Source organism: Ochlerotatus camptorhynchus, unplaced genomic scaffold (genome assembly GCF_037179485.1).
Source record: "Ochlerotatus camptorhynchus isolate MF236.1 unplaced genomic scaffold, CSIRO-AGI_Acam_v1.1 ptg000565l, whole genome shotgun sequence".
NCBI lineage: Eukaryota > Metazoa > Arthropoda > Insecta > Diptera > Culicidae > Ochlerotatus > Ochlerotatus camptorhynchus.
Genome location: NW_027041047.1, coordinates 184,118 through 206,621, shown reverse-complemented (window position 1 = coordinate 206,621; position 22,504 = coordinate 184,118). Strand labels below are relative to the sequence as shown.

Below are 22,504 nucleotides of genomic sequence, written 5' to 3'. Positions count from 1 at the left end.
CGAAGTGACAGACGGAGCGGCTCGAAAACTTTGGTGACTAACCTGCTATTTCAATTTTCAGTGTACCACATGGCAACACCACTACTACTGGATTAAATCACATGGCAACACTACTAATGGATTGTACCACAAGGCAACACTAAATGTACTAGAATGTTTTGGTTCTATCTCTTTCACTCTACTCCAAACTGAAATGCATAAAAAAAATGACAAAATGATACACTCTTTGCACACTGTCAAAGAATCATTGTACACAAAATCAACTTTGTTCAAATCAAAACAAAAAAACTAACCCATCTGGTGGATGATGGCACAAGCTTCCAAGAAAATTCTATTACAGTGAACCACATTATTTTAATTGATTTCTTCGCCAGTTAGTCGTCTGTCACTTCGTTTGTGGTCGTAGATCTTCAGATAAATTAGCAGAACTTCAGGGAAATTAAAAAAAAACCTTCAGGGAAGTTTAAAAAACTTCAGGGAAGTTCAGAGAACTTCAGGTAAGTTCGAAAATCTTCAGAAAGAAAATCAGGGAAGTTCGTAGATCTTCTGAGTAATTTACAGAACTACAGCAATGTTTGTCATCGTTTAGCGAAATAATCAGTACTTTATAGATGTTCACAGATCTTCAGGGAAGTTTGTTGATCCTCAGAGAAATTTGCAGAACTTAAAGAAGGTCTTGAGATAAATTTTTATTGCTTCAGAAAATTTTTCAGAAAGTCAGGGAAGTTTGTAGACTTTTAGAGAAATTTTTAGTGCTTCAGGGTAGTTTGAATATCTTCAGTGAAAATTACAGAATTTCTGGGAGTACACAGAATTTCAGGGAAGTTCGAAGATCGTCAGAGTAATTTGCAGATTTGTAGGGAAGTTTATAGATCTTCAGAATAGCTTTCAGTGCTTCAGAAATATTTGTTGATCTTCAGAGTAATTTTCAGTATTTTAAAGAAGATCTGCACAGAAATTTACAGAACTACAGGAAAGTTTGCAGATGTTCAGAGATATTTTCAGTGGTTCAGAGCAGTTATTAGTTCTTTAAAGAAATTTGTGGGACTTCAGGGATGTTCGTAGATGGTCAGAGCAAATTTCAGAACTTCAGGAAGTTCGTAGATTTTCAGAATAATGTTTAGTGCTTCAGGAAAGTTCGTTTAGAAACCGGTAGTACTCCAGAGAATTTCAACTTTAACTTTAACATAACTTTAACTTATCTTTAACTTAACTTTAACTTTAACATAACGTTAACTTAACTTAACTTTAACTTAACTTTAATTACATATAACAGAACTTTAAATTAAGTTTAGGGCCTCGCCTGGTCAGGGTGGGCCTTGCGATGGTCCTTGGGCAGGCTGTTGCTGAGGAGGAGTAACGCCAGCTGCTGGAGCACAACCTATCGCAGGCTGCTGCCATTGACCTTGTTCCAGCTGGAATCGCTGATGAACCTGCTGTCGAGCACGGTTTTCCGCTGCCTTCAGCTGTTCCAAATGGAACTGCAACTGCTGGTATTCCAAACCTTCCCGCTCTTACTCCATCGTTGTTCCGAGCTCTTCAAAGTGTCGTAGCTTGATCTCCAGTTTCTTCATCTGTGTTTCGTCCAGCAGAGCAACCAAGCTCTTGAATTTCCTCTCTTCAACGGCAGCTAAGTGTTTTGCTTTGACGGCGGCCGCGGCCAAGGAAGCAGCTGCTGCCGATTGGAGATTTCCCTCGTTAAATACCTTCGGGTCACCATTCTCCTTGGCAAGTTCCGAAGATCCTTCCTTGTCCTTACCCTTGTCGGCTTCTGCTCCGGCCTCTGACTTTTGCTGGTCGCATCCTGTCGCAGCATTAGAATCAGACGTTTTAGCATCATCTTCTTGAGAAGAATTCTCTGTTTTATCAGATTGGTTATCTTTGTCTTAGGGAGACCATCAAACAACAACAAAATCACAAACCCCCAAGCAAAGAAAAATTAAATAAGTAGAGCACACAGCCGCAGCCAAACAATGAAACGAGAAGCGAAATATTGGAAATGAGACCCTTGAAAAAGCTTAGAGAAACAAAGTCTGCAGATTGAAGGTTGAAATAATAAAATAATATAATATATATGCTGCCGGTGGACGCATAATTGTCCCATGTTCTATGGAGTTTCATATACACATGGGACAATTATGCTTTTAGCGGTAGTATGGTGCTCCAGCATAGAGGCTATCTTACCGTCGTTCTTCTTGGAACCATCCTTCATCTCGACATCAGTGGATCCCGGAGTAGCTGGAGCACCCGTTCCGGCCGTGCCAGCGGCTCCAGGGACTTTGCTCTCTTCATCTTCCTTATCCTTGTAAGGACCAGTACCGGCAATGCCGCTTGTTGCCAACCCAGCGTACGGATCAAAATTTCCTCCGAAGCTGAACTTTTCCACATTTTTCATCGTCGTAGCGAGGACTTCGTCCTGTAACAATAATAGAATACATATTAGTAACGAAATATTTCCACCCCATACATCACATACCTTAATAGCGGCAAACTCTTTCATTGCGGCCTTGGCAGCGCTGGCAGAAATCCTCGGATCTACTACCGAAGCCAGGAACGCAACCGTCGACATAATCGGATTGCCAGCCTTACTGAACGGAATCGGCTGGTAGGACAACGGTCCCAGATACGTATTATCATTCTCCAGATAGGGATCCTCTATCGGAATTTTCAGGAAATGCAGAATACACTCGTCCTGGGTACGCGATCCAACATGCTCGCACACCTTGTTCCTATCATCCTTGTACATTTCTAGACCCTCGAGCAAAAGAAGTGTCTCCTGTTCGGACCAATCACGGGACATGCTTGCAGCGGTCTTGTTCCGCATGGCAGATGGTTTCTTGACGTACTGATCCATTTAGCACATTGAAATGCAAAGTTGGTGGAGGACCCATTGGGGTAGGACGTGAATCAGCATCGATCTGGTAGTTGATCAATCCCCACTGTTCAAGAAAAGCATGAACACGAATAATAGCGCAGACGTCTCCTGCCAAATTTCTTCGGCAAGCAGTGCTGGTCAAGTACTCCGTTGGGTTCAGCCGATAGGTATTGAACATAAAATTACGATAAGCAAGATAGATTTGAAGACCTCCGGGAGAGCACGCTTCTCAACCACATAAATCTAATTGTAATCGAACCAAGCCGAATAGGATGGAACTATAATATAATGTGTCTACTCGGTAACAATATCCTCCAGGTCGTCCTTGTTGTTTTATGGAAACTCCTGAGTATTGCTGTTGTCGCTGGTTTTGCCAGCTTGACTATCATCTTCCGTTCGATCCGCATTAGATCTGTCAATGTCGTCATCCAGATCCGTCATTGTTGCATATTTTATAGGCATCATTTCCGGATCTCTCTTGGGCTGTGGAGTGGCCGGACCTGAAGCAGAATTGCTCAAACCAGCCTTCACCTCAGTCAGATTAGTTTCCGGCTGGGGGTCATCCATATCCTTTGTCAGATCTTCCGATTCTTCGTCATCAGTACGAGGTTTTTTTTTTGGATTACGGCCGGTGGCCGACCGCTCTTCCGTTTACCACCCTTTGCTTGCGAAGAAGGCGATCGTTTGCACTTCTGATGAACAACTTTAGCTTTCTTCACTTTATCGTCCGATCCACCGGCATTCAGATCCTCCACACCGAGTCGCACTTTGTGGACCTTTTTACGACCGGCTTCATCCACTTCGTAATCCTCTTCTGCCATCCATTCGTTGTACTCTTCCAGATCGGTTACCCACGAAAGCGAAACACGCCAACGGTCACCCGGACATCGACGAATCGGAGACATCGGAGAATCCGGCACGGCCTTCGGCAAATCAAACGTATTCGGTACCCAGGTATCGTACGAATCCGGGAAGTAATACCAATGAATCATCACATGCTTATCCCGGCGGAATGTAGGCCTTTGTAACCGATGGTTCCAGAATGTGGGCTTGTGACTCTATCACAAGCAGACTCATAATCGACTGTATAACAGTGTTTTAGCACAGACAAACAGACGTAACTCTTCATTGTGTATCTTCGTTCATGCATTTAACGGTTGATTTGAATATTATCAGTTCCGCGAACTACTCGCCGCAGCGCTGGCATCGGATCACTTTGACGTTTCTATACATTCTATAGAACTTTTATGCAATATTGTTTACGAGTTATCGAACAAGCTTGTTTTCCGCGAGAAGCCAGATAGATGTCGCTACTGAGGTTATATGTTTTGAGATACTATGTTTTCAAGAACAAGTTTATCAAAGAGTTACGTCTGTTTGTCTGTGGTTTTAGAATGGTCGTCCTAAATCCAACTCTGCTTTTGGTCGCTCACTTTCCCATACCGTTCCATTCGCCTGCGGCACCACTTACTCTCATGAAACCGGTTGACAGCAGGCGCTCTGTCGAAAAGGTTGTCCATAGATGGGGCAAGGGGAGAGGTAATGCAGATAAATTGAAAAGATAAATACAGTGAAGTTCGGGTTCGCTCGTAGTTCATGGTTTTTCGGTCATTGCTTGGCGTGTTAGCAGGAGTAAATTCAATTCCTTCTTGACCGCACTCGGGAATAGTCTCAGTGCGCGCCGTGCTAAGTTTTCCCGTAAGTCCGCCGAAAGGGCGATGTGTCGGTAGTGAAATTTTTAATTAATGTGATTTGTTTCTTTAATTGTAGGGTCTAGTGCGCGTACCTGAAAAGTTAGTGTCAGGGTTAGTAAAGTTAGTGAACATAAAAATAAAAAGTGGTTGGTATTGTTAGAGATAGAGATAAAAACATTTAGACGCTAATTGTGTTCCTTTGTTCACAACCTAGGGTAGTGTGACCTATTGTCACCCCACATTAAATGTTCATTGTTCTGAACATTTTCGTCTGTAAGAAAAAGGTAATTTATTGTATACTTTTGTTATTTTGTGAAAGATCTGGTGAGTTTGTAAGCTTGCGGTTTAATTGGTGATTTGGGGCAGGGCAAAAACAGCATATGGCGTGTGTAACTAATCCAGGTGGTTAGGTCCACTAAGGGCCTTTTTCTTTTGTTTCATCGACAGCTATTGTCCGGGAATCGGCGCCATTGCATTCCTCGGCGATAAAATCGTAGGCTCGGCCATTGTGAATTCTGGTTACCACTATCTGTCCAGATTGGCCAACTGGCCCGGCGAAAACTGCATGCCCCGTGAGAGAATCTGTGGGAACATTTCCGGAAGTTCCGTGATTCACGATAATCACCCACACACCAGCAACACTACCGATACCCAGCACCAGCATCCTCCCCGCTGCCACCGCACCAGCACCACCACCCTGCACCGCCATTAGCTAAGACCCACCACCAAAACCGCAAGTAATATGTGACGTCACAAATTTAGATTTAAGAAAGCAAACCCAAAATCTATGTACATATACACCAAAACTATTAAATATAGTGAAAAAATGTAATTTTTGAAAACTTTTCATATTCATTGATGATTTTACTACCTTTTGTGTTTGCTTCGTTCTTCCGGACTCGAAAGGAGTCTCCATGCCTCCCTCCCTTTGCGGTTATTGAATGAATGTTTTTACACTGCGGCTTTTGAGCATAAAAATCATGATACAGTTATTTGCCATTGCTAATCCCGTTGCCCTGTTTATGGACTACACCCTATCGTTGTGAGTTCCTTCTGACAGCATAGATTGATGAGTGAGAGTGGTGTACCGCATTCCTTCCTTCCGACCCTGTTGATCAATATTTCCACTGAGTAGCTGTACCATCATCAGCATTGTTGACGGCTACTCCCGCCTTGAGTTGTTACATTCAAAGTGTTTTTATGTTACTTCATACGCGAAGTTAACGATTTTCAGAGTTGGTTGGAAATGCTAACATGAGCAACACAATAGTTGGGTAAAGAAGAACTGCATTATAACACACCATCGACTGGAAATGCTCTCGCAACGTGGGGCTTTAGGTAGTGATGAAAACGTCGCTAGAACTATTCCACAGCCGCAGTCAGTTTATGAGCAAAAAGAGGGACGCACATTTTTGCCTGTGGACTTGGAGACATACTTCAAGTCCCCGCGTACATCGTACGGGTTAGGCAAAAATGTGCGCCTATCTTTCAAAACTGTCGCATTAATGGCCCTTCGCTCATTTTTAACTTCTGTTCAATTTTCATACTGCCGTACTCTAAACGGAACTATCCACCTACCCTCTTCTAAAGATCATTCTCTAGCTAATAAATCATCACACTAAAGCTTCATGTTAGCATTTCCAACCAACTCTGAAAATCGTTAACTTCGCGTATGAAGTAACATAAAAACACTTTGAATGTCTAGAATTCATTTAAATTCACTGTAAAAACCATAGTATGTGCTGGTATGTTGAGATTTCCATAAAGTAATTATTTTAACAACCCAAAAGAATGAAAACACTCTCAATTCGATGATTTTAATCATACTTTATTGTTATTTTATTCAATTTTAACATAATATTGGTCTTTCCTGATTATAAGAACAACACAACTTTCTAGGACTGAGAAAATCAAGCATATTTGATTTTCCTGTTGTCCCCTGAGTAAAAGTCTTGAACATACTTATATCCTAACACTTAAGAGATATACGCTGTCTTGCAATGAGCACTCATACATCTAGTTTTCACTGGAAATCCTATGCATGAGTGCTCATTGCAAGACAGCCTATATTACATGATATAAACCATAGTCTGTACGGGGTATAATACCCCGTTCACATTACAGCGTATATCACGTGATATACGCTGTCTTGCAATGAGCACTCATACATCTAGTTTTCACTGGAAATCCTATGTATGAGTGCTCATTGCAAGACAGCCTATATTACGTGATATAGGCTGTAATGTGAACGGGGTATAAGTGTAACTATTTTTGATGCAACGCATCAACAAGGCTGATTAACTCATTCGGATTCCTCCATCGGATCATTTTTTATGCAACTATTTTCTAAAATTGATCCGCTGGAGGAATACAGCTGACTTAAGCATCCTTACTGAAGCAACGTATCAATAAGGATGTTCAACACATCCGGATTCCTCCAGCGGATCAATTTTGATGAAATTATTTTCCGAAATCGATCCGCTGGAGGAATCCGGCTGAGTTAAGCATCCTTGTTGATGTAACGCATGCCGATGCCGGATCCCGATGTTTATGTTTAAGGTAAAGTTAAGTTAAAGTTTTATTATAATTAAGTAAAAATTAAAGTTATTTTAAAGTTAAGTTAAATTAAGTATGTAACAACTAAATTTAAATAAAAATTTATGTTAAAGTTAAGTTAAAGTTCGGCTAATTAATTTAGAGTTATGTTCAAGTTATGCTACAATTATGTTAAAGTAAAGTTAATGTTATGTTAAAGTTAAAGTTAGTTAATGTTACGCAAAAGTTGAAATTTAGTTAATGTTACGTTAAAGTTAAGTTAAGCTTATGTTTAAGTTAAGTTAAATTTAAGTTAAAGTTAAGTTAAAGTTAAGTTTAAGTTAAGTGAAAGTTAAGTTAAAGTTAAAGTTAAGTTAAAGTTAAGTTAAAGTTAAAGTTAAGTTAAAGTTAAGTTTGAGTTAAGTTTTAGTTAAGTTAAAGTTAAGTTGAGTTAAAGTTAAGTTAAAGTTACAAAACAAAGTCTCATCGAAATGTAAATAAACACCTCCAGCTTGCTGCTTCGTCTGCTATGGTTGTTTGTTCGGTGATAGCTCGATCACGAGAAGATTCGAGCATGCGCAAGTAGATGGTAGTAGATGCCACAGATGCAAACAGATGTCGTACGGTAAATAAATATATAAAAAATAGAACAGATTCACGCTGAAAATGAGATAACCCGAAAAAAAATAACAACAAAAATACATTAAAAAACAATGTAACAATAAGACGAAAATTATTGTCTTAACAATGATTTTTATTGTTACGGCTTCAATAAATTTACCTTGATTTATGTTGTACAAAACAGTAAATTTCATGGTAAATGGAAAATTTACAATAAAAAAGGGGGGTTGTTAAGTATCTTAACAATGAAATTTTCGTGATTTTCCCATATAATTTTTTTCAATAACATAATATATTATTGTTATTTTACTGTTGGTTGGCGAATTTATTGACTAAAAAAAATAACAGTGTACTTTAGAGTGTATGTGTTGGCTTGACAGATCTACTTTATCGACTTTAAAAATAAATCGAAAAAATAAAACATTGCCCCGGGAAGGGAAGGGGGTGGTATGTCTGTTACGGGTGGTCCTTTTTTTTACTGGTTATGGATCGAGAATCGATCCGGAACTTGTGAGAAATACAGGCCAACTCCCCTGCGCTCGATCTCTCCACGTCTCCTTGGTGGTTGAGCGTCATTGATAAGTTAATGCATTCAACTGGAGAGAATCGCCCATGAAATATGCTTCCACCTGAGAGTTCCTTTCTGACATCTTCAAGTGGTGGAATTTTTTATTATTATTGTATGATTATTGACTGCACGGAAAAGGTCTCCATTAAGCTTTAGAGAGGGTCTAGGATAAGATATGAGCGGACGCGGACTGCCTGATTTTGAGTCAAACGAACTGTCAAAGCCAGAGCCATACGAGCAGCGCCTATCTTAATTACATTGGCAGTGTTGCTGACCCTCTCATAGTCTGCATGCTTCAATCAGATTTATTTTTATTGTTCGAGAAGTAACCCACAATGAAAATACACCGATATTTAATGTAACAACAATTTTTATTGTAATAGAGTTGTTCATTATTGTTCATGATCGAATCATGTTAACAATAAAATAAATGAAAAATACGATAAAAATCATTCTAACAACATTTTATTATGTACATTCATTGTACATCTAGGTAGCAGTTTTGCCGTTTTCGGAAGAGTACAACATTATAACAATCATTTTTATTGTCGACAATAAATATTAATGTTAGAGCCGAGGTTAGAGCATTGTTTCCATTGAAGATTTCACTGTAATTTTTTTTCGAATCTGGATGTGTCGCTCCCTCGCCAAGGAAATAGAATGGTTGTAAGCAAGAATTCCTATTCCTGTTCTAGACCGTGGCACCTCAGAGCTGCAAGCTCACTGATTTCAATCATATGTAGGCTCGTGTTTACTTAGCAGCAAATGAATTAACACACACACCTACTTTTCATGAAATTCCGTACCTATAGTAAAATCCAACCAGCCACCGGCCACCCGTGGCGCTGTTGTCATAGCGGTGATAAAAAATGTTAACAGCTGTCAAACGCGACTAGCATCAAAATTTTTCACATTTGAAAGTGAAAATTTGATGCTTTCTGTACGTTTTGGTGACCAAAAAGTTAATCGAATTATACGAAAAGTGATCTTCTACAAAATGGTAAGTGGCTTCAATAATTTAATTGCTTGCATTCACGAAAAAATAGTTGATTTTTAGACTACGTTAATGCAAGCTCCACCGCTTAACATTTTCTTTGTTGTTGCAGGATCGTTGCATTATCCCGGGATGCAACGAGGACAAATCTCTACTTTTTCGGGTTCCGAACTCGAGGAGCAACAAATTTAGGCAGTGGAGAAAAGTTGCCACTGTTTATGGAACAGGGACAGAGCGAATTTGCTCCCAGCATTTTGTTGACACAGATTTTGTTGAAAGTAAGTTCTATCAACAATCAATACGAAACTAACGATTTTAAATTGGCTCACCACTTTAGTAGCCTATTGGTCCCAAGCAAACGATTAACGTACCCTATTCTTGTTGAAATTCTATTACTACACTATGTTTGTTTTGATTCGCTATGAAAGTTTGACAGATAACATCAGGGGTGTGTGGATTCATGCAGAACATGCAGGGGTGAGTGAAATAGCTTGGGACTGCTTGGGACCGTTGTTCTGGTACTGAGTGAGCCAAAAATAATAATGATTTTCTTCGGGACCCAGTGGTCTTAGAGTTACCTCTATGGTTCTATAGTAGAATCCAAGTGAAATTTATACGTCACTAGTGGCGGGAAATAGTACTAGTCGATGGTGATAAATTTATGGCAGCCGGTTTAAATTCCAGAGTTTGAGTGATACATTATTGAAAAAAGAGTTCAAAATAGTGAGATACGAGCATTACTTTGGATTATACATGTAGGAAATTTGTCGAATAATGTAATGCCACAGACAAACAGACATAACACTCACAAGTTGTTCATCGAACAAGCATTTAACGGTCAATTTAAAAGTATCATAGTTGGTAGTACCGCCACCTGTGACGCGCATATTAAATTCCCTTGCGTTTGACGTTTACACACTACCGCCATCTGTTCAGCGTACTACCCACCACAGTGTACTCAACAGATGGCGGTAATGTTTTAGCGACGACGTTTTACAGTAAGAAATATTCAATGAGTTATGTCTGTTTGTCTGTGGTAATGTTATATTAATTTTCATTACAATGTCATTGAAAGATAATGAAAATGTGTTTTTTGATAAACCGATATTATTTAGGTTATATTTTGTATGATTGAAATCGACGTCCGAATCAGTCTGCTGGATGATGTTGGAGACTCCGTGCTAGCGGATTTAGAGACCTAGCATATTGTGTGCCTGGGCTACACCAGTAGATCAGCAGCAAAGCAAGAATTGAGGGGAATGGATTTGTTCTGCAAAGTTCCTATCCCGGGGAGCGGCCACATGAAGTTAATCTTAAATTTAATGTTGTCGGGGGGACAACAAACTTTGGAACTTATATTCTTCTGATCCGTAAACAGTGGCAACCTTTCTCCACTGCACGAATTTGTTGCTCCCCGAATTTGGAACTCGAAAAAGTTGAAATTTGTTCTCGTTGCATCCCGGGATAATGCAACGATCCTGCAACAACAATGAGAATGTTAGGCGGTGGAGCTTGTGTTTACGTAGTCTAAAAATTCAACTATTTTCCTGATTGCAAGCAGTGATATCATTGTAGTCATTTGTCACTTTGAAGAAGGACACTTTTCCTACAATTCTACAAGCTTTTTGACCATCAAAAACGTACCAAGACAAGACAAATTTTCAATTTAAAAAATGAAAATTCTGATATGAGTCACGTTTGACAGATGTTTACATTTTTATCACCGCTACGACAACAGCGCCACGGGTGGGCGGTAATTGGTTGGATTTTACTATTGCATTTGTGTTAGATTTATAATGTGCTGTAACTTTATAATTGGCGTTGACGGCACCGTCGAAAAATTTGCTCTTCCAGCAAATATCGTCAGTTTCTTATGGGAACTTTCAGTGGAGTGAAAGGATAGTACAAAGTCCGCCATGTTTCACGCACAGTCTGACGTTTGCTTATGGATTTTCTCATAGGAGTAAAGAGCTACAGAGTCGCCGTCAACGCCAATTGACAGACATTCGGAGAAAGCTGAAGACCACTGCCATACCTTGTAATGAATTGCCAGTTGGAATGATTAAGGTAGCAGACAAAAAAGCTTGCTGCGTTGCGGGATGCCGTTCGAAAAACCCGAGGAGGATGGAGAAGTTTCCCTCTTCAACATCGAAGGTGTGGAAAAAGTGGGCAAAATTACTTGGCTGCTTGGACATCAACACAGCTGGATGGAAAATGTGTCAAAAGCATTTTAAGGAGAATGATTTTGCTACAGGTTAGTACATTGTGTGCAAAGGAGTAGATTCCTGTTCTGTGTAATGCTCGGTTTTATTTGACGAAAGCATAGTGACACTGTAAAAAGGAAGTATTGAGGTGTTTGCGGTTGAATAACACCGAGCTCGTCCCGACTGAACCGGGGTTTACAATGGTTAGAGGGGAGCAAGTATTCCTAACCACTGTAAAACCCGGTCCAGTCGGAAAGAGCAGGATTCTGTTCGGACTTTATGCAGATGATATTTGTTTGTTTTGATCGATTATCTTCTTCTTCCTTGGCATTATTACATCTCAACTGGGACTTCACTCCGGCCCTCAACTTGAGCACTTTCACAGTTCTGAATTAAGAGCTTTCTAAGCCTGTACTCTATGCCCATGACTAATATCTCAGCCGCCTCCAGCATGGTCATTCTTTATAACTGCGCCTTAACCGACTGAGGTAATAAGAGAGGCCCCTTGATTATTATATTAGAGCTATTGCCTGTCCAAATGGATTAAAATACCGTAAAAAGGGATGTAATTGATCAGCGGGGTGAATTTGATCATTGAAATTTCTTATTCATTTGCTTCAAGTGTAATATTTTTTGAGTTTTAGGGCCTAAAAATTCATCCTTGTTCAGCAACTTTTCACATTAAATATATGACCACAATAATGCGAAACTTCAGCGCTCAAATTCATTCCGCTGATCAATTACACCCTGTTTTAGAGTACCTCTACTGTTATTGTTAATCTAAAGAACTGTTGTGGAATTTCCAAATAGCTTTCGGTAGATGAGATTAAACTCCATCTTTTGTAAGCAGATTAGATCAAAACTGCATCCTCCCAAATATCGTGAAAGTTTGTAACTATCAATGAAAAAGGGTCTGGTGGGGTGGGGCAAGAGTGCAACCTTAACAATTTTACCTTCTATGTATGCCAAATAGTGGATATTTATAGGAGTTTCTACACCGCAATGTAATGCAAGCTAAATCTCGTCAAAAGTTGTTTACGATTTTTTCAGATGACGTCATCTCAAATCTTTTTTTAAACTGCAATAGGGCAAGAGTGCCAACCGCTATGAGGCAAAAGGGACATGCGTCTTAAGTTGAGTGAAATCTATTAATGCTTGTTTATAAACATAACCTTTTGTTTATTAATCATGCTAGCAAAAGCTGTTATTGTTTACTCGATTTAACTATTGAATTTAACAATATTATTCAATACATAACAAATGAGCTACTACCAATGAATTCAAATGAAAACTATTGCTGTTGATATATTAGGAAGCAGGTTTGGCCTAATTTAGTGAAAACAAGCTAACCGAAGACTTAGATGCTTAATTATGCAGATTGTTTGACATTTTAGTATAATTTTATTCATAATTATAGGGTTGGAATTCTTGCCCCGTGTGAGGTTCATTTTTAAGATGATTTTTCAGCAATTATAGGGAATATTGACCTATTCTTTGTTATTGACGTTTGAATTATTCTTTATAAATGATGCCTCAATGCAGGAGTTGTAGGAAACAATATTTTGAAATTTGAAAATCCTTATGTTATGATGTCTAATTATTATATTGCGCAATACACACCAAACTGGACTAATAAGCGCGTTTTCACTTACTTACACGGTGCACTCACTCTTTGGCAAGTAAGCAATAAGTGCACCGAAGACACCAAAACGATTTGACGGAAACGTGCACTTTTATCACACTTTTTAGATTATATAAGCTGTCCAGTTTCAGTTGCAATCAGCAATAAATAATTTCGATTGTCGGACATCAGCACAAAATGATTTTTTTTTTGCAATTTTTGTAAAACTTCGTACTGGACAGAACTTTCTATAATGCTGCAGGAACACCATCAATAGTTTCATGGGTGAATTAGCATTGAAAATGTGTTTATTTTCAAATTTATTGGATACGGTACTCTTGCCCCACTCGACCCTCAATCCAAACGGCGCTTTGAAACAAGTTGAAAAATTTACACTGTTTGAAAAATACATGTAAATTTCCGTGAAATATAGTGCACACGTTATTAACGCTAGATTTGTCGTAAATTTACACGATATTTTCTGCTTCTGCGATAATGGTCATAAATTGTTTATAATCCCTCCTAAACTTTAACTGAAATGTTTATGAAACTTTTCGTGAACGTTTGTGTGAAAGTTTGAACCTTATGTTTTATAGTTTTTTGGAAGTGGGCCTTACAAATAATGGGTTGTTAAGAACCATTACCATTCCAAATTCTTGTTTTCTCCGTATGCTTTCGGAAAGAGAACTTTTTTACTTATGGTTTAGAAATTTAATGATAATGGTTATGGTAGTCAGTAAGGTCCATGTATGGTTTTGTATTATCGGTTCACTTTGAAATATGTATATCATGAATTGGTAATCATTAATTTACAGGCAACCAATTCTCGATTTATTCTACATAAAGTTGATCGATGTTACAAAACCATTAATGGACCTTACGGACTACCATAACCATTACCATTAACATTAAAGTTCACAAACCATAAGTTAAAAGGTTCTAATTTAGTTCTTTTTCCGAAAATGTATGGAGAAAACAAGAATTTGGAATGGTAATGGTTCTTAAAAACCCATTATTTGTAAGGTCCACTTCCAAAAAACCAAAACAAATAAGGTAAAAACTTTCACACAAATGTTCATGAAAAGTTCCATAACCATTTCAGTTATAGTTTAGGAGAGATTATAAACAATTTATAACCATTATCGGTAATGTCAAGTGATGGTTCGCGTTTATGCGAGATGTTCTACTTTGGATTAGGAACCCACTAGTTTAGAGGGGATGTATCATTAGCATTTTAAACATGGCAAAAATTGAGCTAAATTTTGCTCGTAAAGTGATTGTTTGAACAATACTTCTTTTTATTTTCAGTAACATCTCGATATCTGAAGAGTAGCGCAGTGCCTACTAAAAACCTAAAGAGGCCAGTGAAGTCTACAGCGATTCATCGCAGAAGGGTCAAGCAGAATCCGATGCCACAGTGTCTGCTTGATCACAACTATTGTAAGGAAGATGTTCGACCAAAAAGCAATAGAATGTGCTCAGTTTACGGTTGTAAAACCAAATCCAGCAAAGGCGTGTTTCTGCATCAATTTCCGAATGATGGGGTCAAGGCGAAAATTTGGATGCATGCTGTGAAAATGGGATCCAAACCACGTAAGAACTCATTTGTGTGCAGCCAACACTTTCACGACAGCGACTATAATTCAGGTAAGTAGAAGCGGCTATAATTGTTAAAGCGAACAACCATGTTTTCTAAAATGTCATAATTGTGACAATTAATATTTGTATTGATATTCCCCAGGTACGAATGTATTAAAGAAAACTGCAGTACCATCTCGTAACATTCCTTTAACATTCTTACAACAAGTTCAGTCACGGACAGATGATCCATACAAACGAATCTTTGAATCCTTCAGAAGAACAGGAGACATCAAGTGTCATTCTGACCATAGTATGAACTCCAATGAAACAGCTGAAAATTCATCCCTGAACCAAACAGTACCATTAACCGGTAGTCCACAGGCTGGCCCTTCTGGATTGCATTCCGTGAATAGTTGTCATGATTTTGCTACACCGAGTATATTAAGTGCCGAGCTCGATAATTGTAACCTGAACTGCTTCAACGATGAAAGTCTTCCTCGAAAAGAAGAAAACGAAGAAACGGTTCATAAAAATATTCTTGAAAAGACTATTCACACACATGGCAAAGCCATTTTGAGCGACTTTTTAATAACGGGAAAGGACCTAACGACATGGACCGGTATTTCATCCTTGAAGTTGTTGGAAGTTGTATGTGAAATGGTCAGAACCATGGAAGATAATGTATACCCGAAGAAATACAAAATGCACACTACGGATCGCGTAATACTAACGTTGGTGAAGTTGAAGCAAAACCTATCATTTGCTGCATTATCAACTATTTTCTGCGTATCACCAACAACTGCTGCTGAATACTTCGCATACACCGTTCAGGTACTTCCAGAAGTACTAGGAAGTGTGGTATATTGGCCATCTCGACATGAAATAAAAAATAATATCCCACATTGCTTCAAAGGAAAGTTTGAAAATGTTCGGTGCGTTCTTTCTTCCTTTTTTATTTAACGTCGGTCTCTGTTCCGCAATCTAGTGCCAATCACCGACGGACATTCGATTGCCATTCATTGACGGCAATCGAATGTGCAGGAAGGCAGCTTCCACACCTGCGTAGGATATCGCACCCATTCATCAAACACACATGGGCCGGGACCAACGGCTTTACTTCCCTTCCGAAGGAAGACGTGACCAGAGATTTTTATGCCTCAGAAAAATCTCACCGACCTCGGCTAGGATTGAACCCAGACCCATCGGGGTGTTAGAAAGCAGTCACGCTTACCACTACACCACCGGCGCCGGCGTTCGGTGCGTTCTTGACTGTACAGAGGTTAGCATTGCATCACCAAACTGCTTGAATTGTAGAATTGCAAGCTATTCAAATTACAAGCACAAGCGAACAGTTAAATTCTTCTTAGGTGTTACACCTGCAGGGCTTATAAGCTTCTGTAGTCGTGCGTATTCAGGGAAGTCATCAGATAAATACATCTTCACTAAGGAAAACTTCATTGACAAGCTGGTAAAATATCAAGATGAGATCATGGTTGATAAGGGATTCGCCATCGAGAAAGAGTGCAACGAAAATGGAATTCGGTTGCACATCCCACCTTTTCTACGCGAAAATAAATTAATTACAGAAGATGCACTGCTAAACGAATCAATTGCAAAAGCTCGTGTGCATGTGGAGCGTGTAATTGCGAGAATAAAGTTGTTTGGCGTTCTGCAAGGTGACATCGACGCAAGTGTACTAGGACATATCGACAATATCATGAAAATTGTTTGCGGAATTGTAAACTTATCTGCACCGATCTTAAAAGACGATAAGTTTTAATCGAATGTAACCCTGAAAAGTAATTTATTTAGTTTTTTTTATCATTTTTAAATCAAATAGAGTGTCAAATATCTCAAGCAGGTGGGAGAACCTATTTCAAGTAGGGTGTCAAAAATAACTTTGAACGCTTGTTTTATGTTGCAAAATACATCACGTCTTAGAGCACGTTTTTAATAGGTCTCCGATTTTTTTTTAACAAAATTCATAATTAAATAAATTAAATTAATTAAAATATGGTTCTCCCACGTTTAATCCATTTTGAGAAAAATATGACTAAATTATATAATGAAGACAAAAAACTAATCTTTTCCTTTTGCAGTCGTCTACATGTACACCATGATATTTTCGTTTCCAGCGACAGTCGTCTACATATACACCGGATCAATCGTTAGGATATTCAAAATAATGAATGCAAATCATCTGCACACAAAAACTACTTAGGTCAAAAATGTTAATTTTATTTTAATTCAATAAAACTTTGAACAGTACTTCTTTTAATTGACAGTGAAATACAATTTGGGCGGGAGTCCGGCATTGTATCTTTATTCATAAAATAACTGAATACCATAAAAGCTAATATATCAGAAGCTTATGAGTATTTTTAATAAGGTGGGTTAACAATAATAATTTTATTACGATTCCAAAAATCTGCACCACATTTCAACATGGTTTACGATTTGAAGGGAGAATTTCAAAGTTTGTAGGGAAATGTGAGGAAAAATTCATACAGGGTATGTGTACCAGTTATTGCTATACGTTCCTGTTATGGTGTGTTCCAAATATGGCCTATGAGATTCCCATAGGCCATAAATGGAATACACCATAATAGGAACGTTTAGTCATAACTGGTACATCTACCCCATTTGTTTTGCATAATCTGCACCATTGCTCAACGCCCATAACATAGTGAAACAATTACGACATTGTACTACCGATATACGTCGATTATGATACTAGATATAAATAGTATAATGCTAGTTGGGTTAGGTGGGGCAAGGGTCAGCTAGTACATTAATTACTTTATCAGAATGCAATGCATCCCCAATAATGGTTTGTATTTTTAAACATTTACACCCTGTTCCTATTAAAAATAAAAAAAATCAAGTTGATGATTCATCTCGCACCATAACGAATTTTGCCCCACCTTACTCTACAATAATGCAATACGGTTCGAACGAAAACAATAATATGGGTGAATGTCTGTCGATGGTATTACATTGAGTAAAATATACAGAGCAAGTTATCAGAGGCCGAAAATCGATTCGAATTCTTGGAAAAAAAAAACTATTGAATGGGTGTGGCACCATTTTGGCATACCTCACTTCACTTTAGCCAACCCCTTAAACCACCTGGCAGTCCCTTACATTTATTCTTGAGCAATGAATTTAATGCATGAATTTTGATTGTTTTTTACTTGTTTTTTTCCGTACTCAGTACAGGGATGGAAAATCATTTGCATTCATTTCGTACATTCATTTACATTCATTTGCCTCTAACTTTTTTAATCAACAGAATTTCGTAAAATAGTGTTTGAAGCTATGAAGATATTAGCTACATATTTTGTTAACAACTCAAACCGGTATCTCTTATGCATGATGAATCAGTGTGATAAGAACCCACCATTGTTTTTCAGTGAATGTAAATTGCATTCACTGAAAAACAATAACATGTTCTGCCATCTCTAGTTCGACATGCATAAGAGATTCAGATTTTAATTATTTACAAGAGTTGTAGTTAATATCAAAAGCTACAAAAGCTTCATACATTATTTTACGGTATTCTGTTGATGGAAAAAGTTACAGGCAAATGAATGTAAATGAATGCACGAAATGAATGTAAATGATTTTCCATCCCTGACTCAGTACCAATGCTACCGATGCCAAGGAGACAGCTCCCACACCTGGACCCTACATATCGACCCATCAACGCATGAGTCGTTGATCAACGGCTTTACTTTAAGCGTGATCAGAGATTTTATGAATCCTGATGGCGCTGACTGAGTTTGAACCCAGGCCCTTTGGAGTGAGAGGCAGTCACGCTTACCACTACTCCACCAGCACCGCTGAATGCTGCTGATTGTATTTATTATTTTTGAAGCGTATGACGGAAATGGGTCCCATTTGCTCCACCATATAAGTGTACTGGAATAAAAGTAACGAAAAAGTTTAATTATTCAGTTTTTATTAATTAAATATTAATCGATTGTGATCACCATTGATCTATCGCTTTAATTTTGGCAACACATGTTGAAAATAAACTTCCTTCAGAACTTGCTTCAGATCATGAACGAACTTTTCATCAAACCCAACATCAATGACGATGAAGTCATCATCTTTGGAAGAATACACAATAAAATCAGTTCTGAAACACTTCATCACCCACATGTTGACTTGAACCTGTGCATAGTAGGCATGCTTTTTGTTCAGCGTGTATTTCTTTGTAGAACAAACCCTTTCTCCTCGATTCTCGCTGATCTCCTGGTGTAGCCTAGGCACACAATATGCTGGACCTCTAAGACAGCTAGTCCCTCTCGTATAGGTCGCACGGAATCCCCAACGTAATCCAGTATATCGACTAGACTGACTTGGACGTCGATTTCGGGATGAGAATCTGAAAGCATACAAAACATAACCTTAATAATATCGAAGCATCAAAGTGGCAAATGCAGCGAGCCATACGTATCACAGCAAGTTCGTGCTATAGCCTGTACACATATTCTAAAAATGAAAATCCTACACACTTAGATTTTTTTACAGAAATCTGTAAAATTTTACCGAAATCTCAACAGCTGAAAGTTCGGTAATGTGTTCGGTGATTTTTTGGATTACCGAAATATCTGTAATTGATTTTTTGCAATTACCGAACGGATCGGTATTTTTTTTACAAATTCTTCGGTTAAATTTTGGAAGAATAAATTTTTGTTTTACCGAACCTTTCTGTGTTTTTTTTTGCGGATAATCTGTAAAACCCATGCTAATTATTATTGTTAACCCACCTTATTAAAAATACTCATAAGCTTCTGATATATTAGCTTTTATGGTATTCAGTTATTTTATGAATAAAGATACAATGCCGGACTCCCGCCCAAATTGTATTTCACTGTCAATTAAAAGAAGTACTGTTCAAAGTTTTATTGAATTAAAATAAAATTAACATTTTTGACCTAAGTAGTTTTTGTGTGCAGATGATTTGCATTCATTATTTTGAATATCCTAACGATTGATCCGGTGTATATGTAGACGACTGTCGCTGGAAACGAAAATATCCTGGTGTACATGTAGACGACTGCAAAAGGAAAAGATTAGTTTTTTGTCATCATTATATTATTTAGTCATATTTTTCTCAAAATGGATTAAACGTGGGAGAACCATATTTTAATTAATTTAATTTATTTAATTATGAATTTTGTTAAAAAAAATCGGAGACCTATTAAAAACGTGCTCTAAGACGTGATGTATTTTGCAACATAAAACAAGCGTTCAAAGTTATTTTTGACACCCTACTTGAAATAGGTTCTCCCACCTGCTTGAGATATTTGACACTCTATTTGATTTAAAAATGATAAAAAAACTAAATAAATTACTTTTCAGGGTTACATTCGATTAAAACTTATCGTCTTTTAAGATCGGTGCAGATAAGTTTACAATTCCGCAAACAATTTTCATGATATTGTCGATATGTCCTAGTACACTTGCGTCGATGTCACCTTGCAGAACGCCAAACAACTTTATTCTCGCAATTACACGCTCCACATGCACACGAGCTTTTGCAATTGATTCGTTTAGCAGTGCATCTTCTGTGATTAATTTATTTTCGCGTAGAAAAGGTGGGATGTGCAACCGAATTCCATTTTCGTTGCACTCTTTCTCGATGGCGAATCCCTTATCAACCATGATCTCATCTTGATATTTTACCAGCTTGTCAATGAAGTTTTCCTTAGTGAAGATGACTTCCCTGAATACGCACGACTACAGAAGCTTATAAGCCCTGCAGGTGTAACACCTAAGAAGAATTTAACTGTTCGCTTGTGCTTGTAATTTGAATAGCTTACAATTCTACAATTCAAGCAGTTTGGTGATGCAATGCTAACCTCTGTACAGTCAAGAACGCACTGAACGCCGGCGCCGGTGGTGTAGTGGTAAGCGTGACTGCTTTTTAACACCCCGATGGGTCTGGGTTCAATCCTAGCCGAGGTCGGTGGGATTTTTCTGAGGCATAAAAATCTCTGGTCACGTCTTCCTTCGGAAGGGAAGTAAAGCCGTTGGTCCCGGCCCATGTGTGTTTGATGAATGGGTGCGATATCCTACGCAGGTGTGGAAGCTGCCTTCTTGCACATTCGATTGCCGTCAATGAATGGCAATCGATGTCCGTCGGTGATTGGCACTAGATTGCGGAACAGAGACCGACGTTAAATAAAAAAGGAAGGATGAACGCACCGAACATTTTCAAACTTTCCTTTGAAGCAATGTGGGATATTATTTTTTATTTCATGTCGAGATGGCCAATATACCACACTTCCTAGTACTTCTGGAAGTACCTGAACGGTGTATGCGAAGTATTCAGCAGCAGTTGTTGGTGATACGCAGAAAATAGTTGATAATGCAGCAAATGATAGGTTTTGCTTCAACTTCACCAACGTTAGTATTACGCGATCCGTAGTGTGCATTTTGTATTTCTTCGGGTATACATTATCTTCCATGGTTCTGACCATTGCACATACAACTTCCAACAACTTCAAGGATGAAATACCGGTCCATGTCATTAGGTCCTTTCCCGATATTAAAAAGTCGCTCAAAATGGCTTTGCCATGTGTGTGAATAGTCTTTTCAAGAATATTTTTATGAACCGTTTCTTCGTTTTCCTCTTTTCGAGGAAGACTTTCATCGTTGAAGCAGTTCAGGTTACAATTATCGAGCTCGGCACTTAATATACTCGGTGTAGCAAAATCATGACAACTATTCACGGAATGCAATCCAGAAGGGCCAGCCTGTGGACTACCGGTTAATGGTACTGTTTGGTTCAGGGATGAATTTTCAGCTGTTTCATTGGAGTTCATACTATGGTCAGAGTGACACTTGATGTCTCCTGTTCTTCTGAAGGATTCAAAGATTCGTTTGTATGGATCATCTGTCCGTGACTGCAGTTTTCTTTAATACATTCGTACCTGGGGAATATCAATACAAATATTAATTGTCACAATTATGACATTTTAGAAAACATGGTTGTTCGCTTTAACAATTATAGCCGCTTCTACTTACCTGAATTATAGTCGCTGTCGTGAAAGTGTTGGCTGCACACAAATGAGTTCTTACGTGGTTTGGATCCCATTTTCACAGCATGCATCCAAATTTTCGCCTTGACCCCATCATTCGGAAATTGATGCAGAAACACGCCTTTGCTGGATTTGGTTTTACAACCGTAAACTGAGCACATTCTATTGCTTTTTGGTCGAACATCTTCCTTACAATAGTTGTGATCAAGCAGACACTGTGGCATCGGATTCTGCTTGACCCTTCTGCGATGAATCGCTGTAGACTTCACTGGCCTCTTTAGGTTTTTAGTAGGCACTGCGCTACTCTTCAGATATCGAGATGTTACTGAAAATAAAAAGAAGTATTGTTCAAACAATCACTTTACGAGCAAAATTTAGCTCAATTTTTGCCATGTTTAAAATGCTAATGATACATCCCCTCTAAACTAGTGGGTTCCTAATCCAAAGTAGAACATCTCGCATAAACGCGAACCATCACTTGACATTACCGATAATGGTTATAAATTGTTTATAATCTCTCCTAAACTATAACTGAAATGGTTATGGAACTTTTCATGAACATTTGTGTGAAAGTTTTTACCTTATTTGTTTTGGTTTTTTGGAAGTGGACCTTACAAATAATGGGTTTTTAAGAACCATTACCATTCCAAATTCTTGTTTTCTCCATACATTTTCGGAAAAAGAACTAAATTAGAACCTTTTAACTTATGGTTTGTGAACTTTAATGTTAATGGTAATGGTTATGGTAGTCCGTAAGGT

General features: G+C 38.3%; 1 protein-coding gene and 1 pseudogene across 1 annotated transcript; one reads left to right on the top strand and one right to left on the bottom strand.

Annotated features, from left to right (window-relative positions):
- Nucleotides 1-1,307: 1,307 nt before the first annotated feature.
- LOC135713540 (SWI/SNF complex subunit SMARCC2-like) lies at nucleotides 1,308-4,004 on the bottom strand (annotated as a pseudogene).
- A 4,949-nt stretch (nucleotides 4,005-8,953) lies between these two features.
- On the top strand, nucleotides 8,954-19,754 carry LOC135713539 (uncharacterized). The gene is made up of 6 exons (XM_065236663.1): nucleotides 8,954-8,959; nucleotides 9,367-9,565; nucleotides 11,290-11,541; nucleotides 14,421-14,759; nucleotides 14,854-15,524; nucleotides 19,713-19,754. The coding sequence occupies exons 1-6, from the start codon at nucleotides 8,954-8,956 to the stop codon at nucleotides 19,752-19,754; spliced, it is 1,509 nt and encodes a 502-aa protein (XP_065092735.1).
- Nucleotides 19,755-22,504: the final 2,750 nt, after the last annotated feature.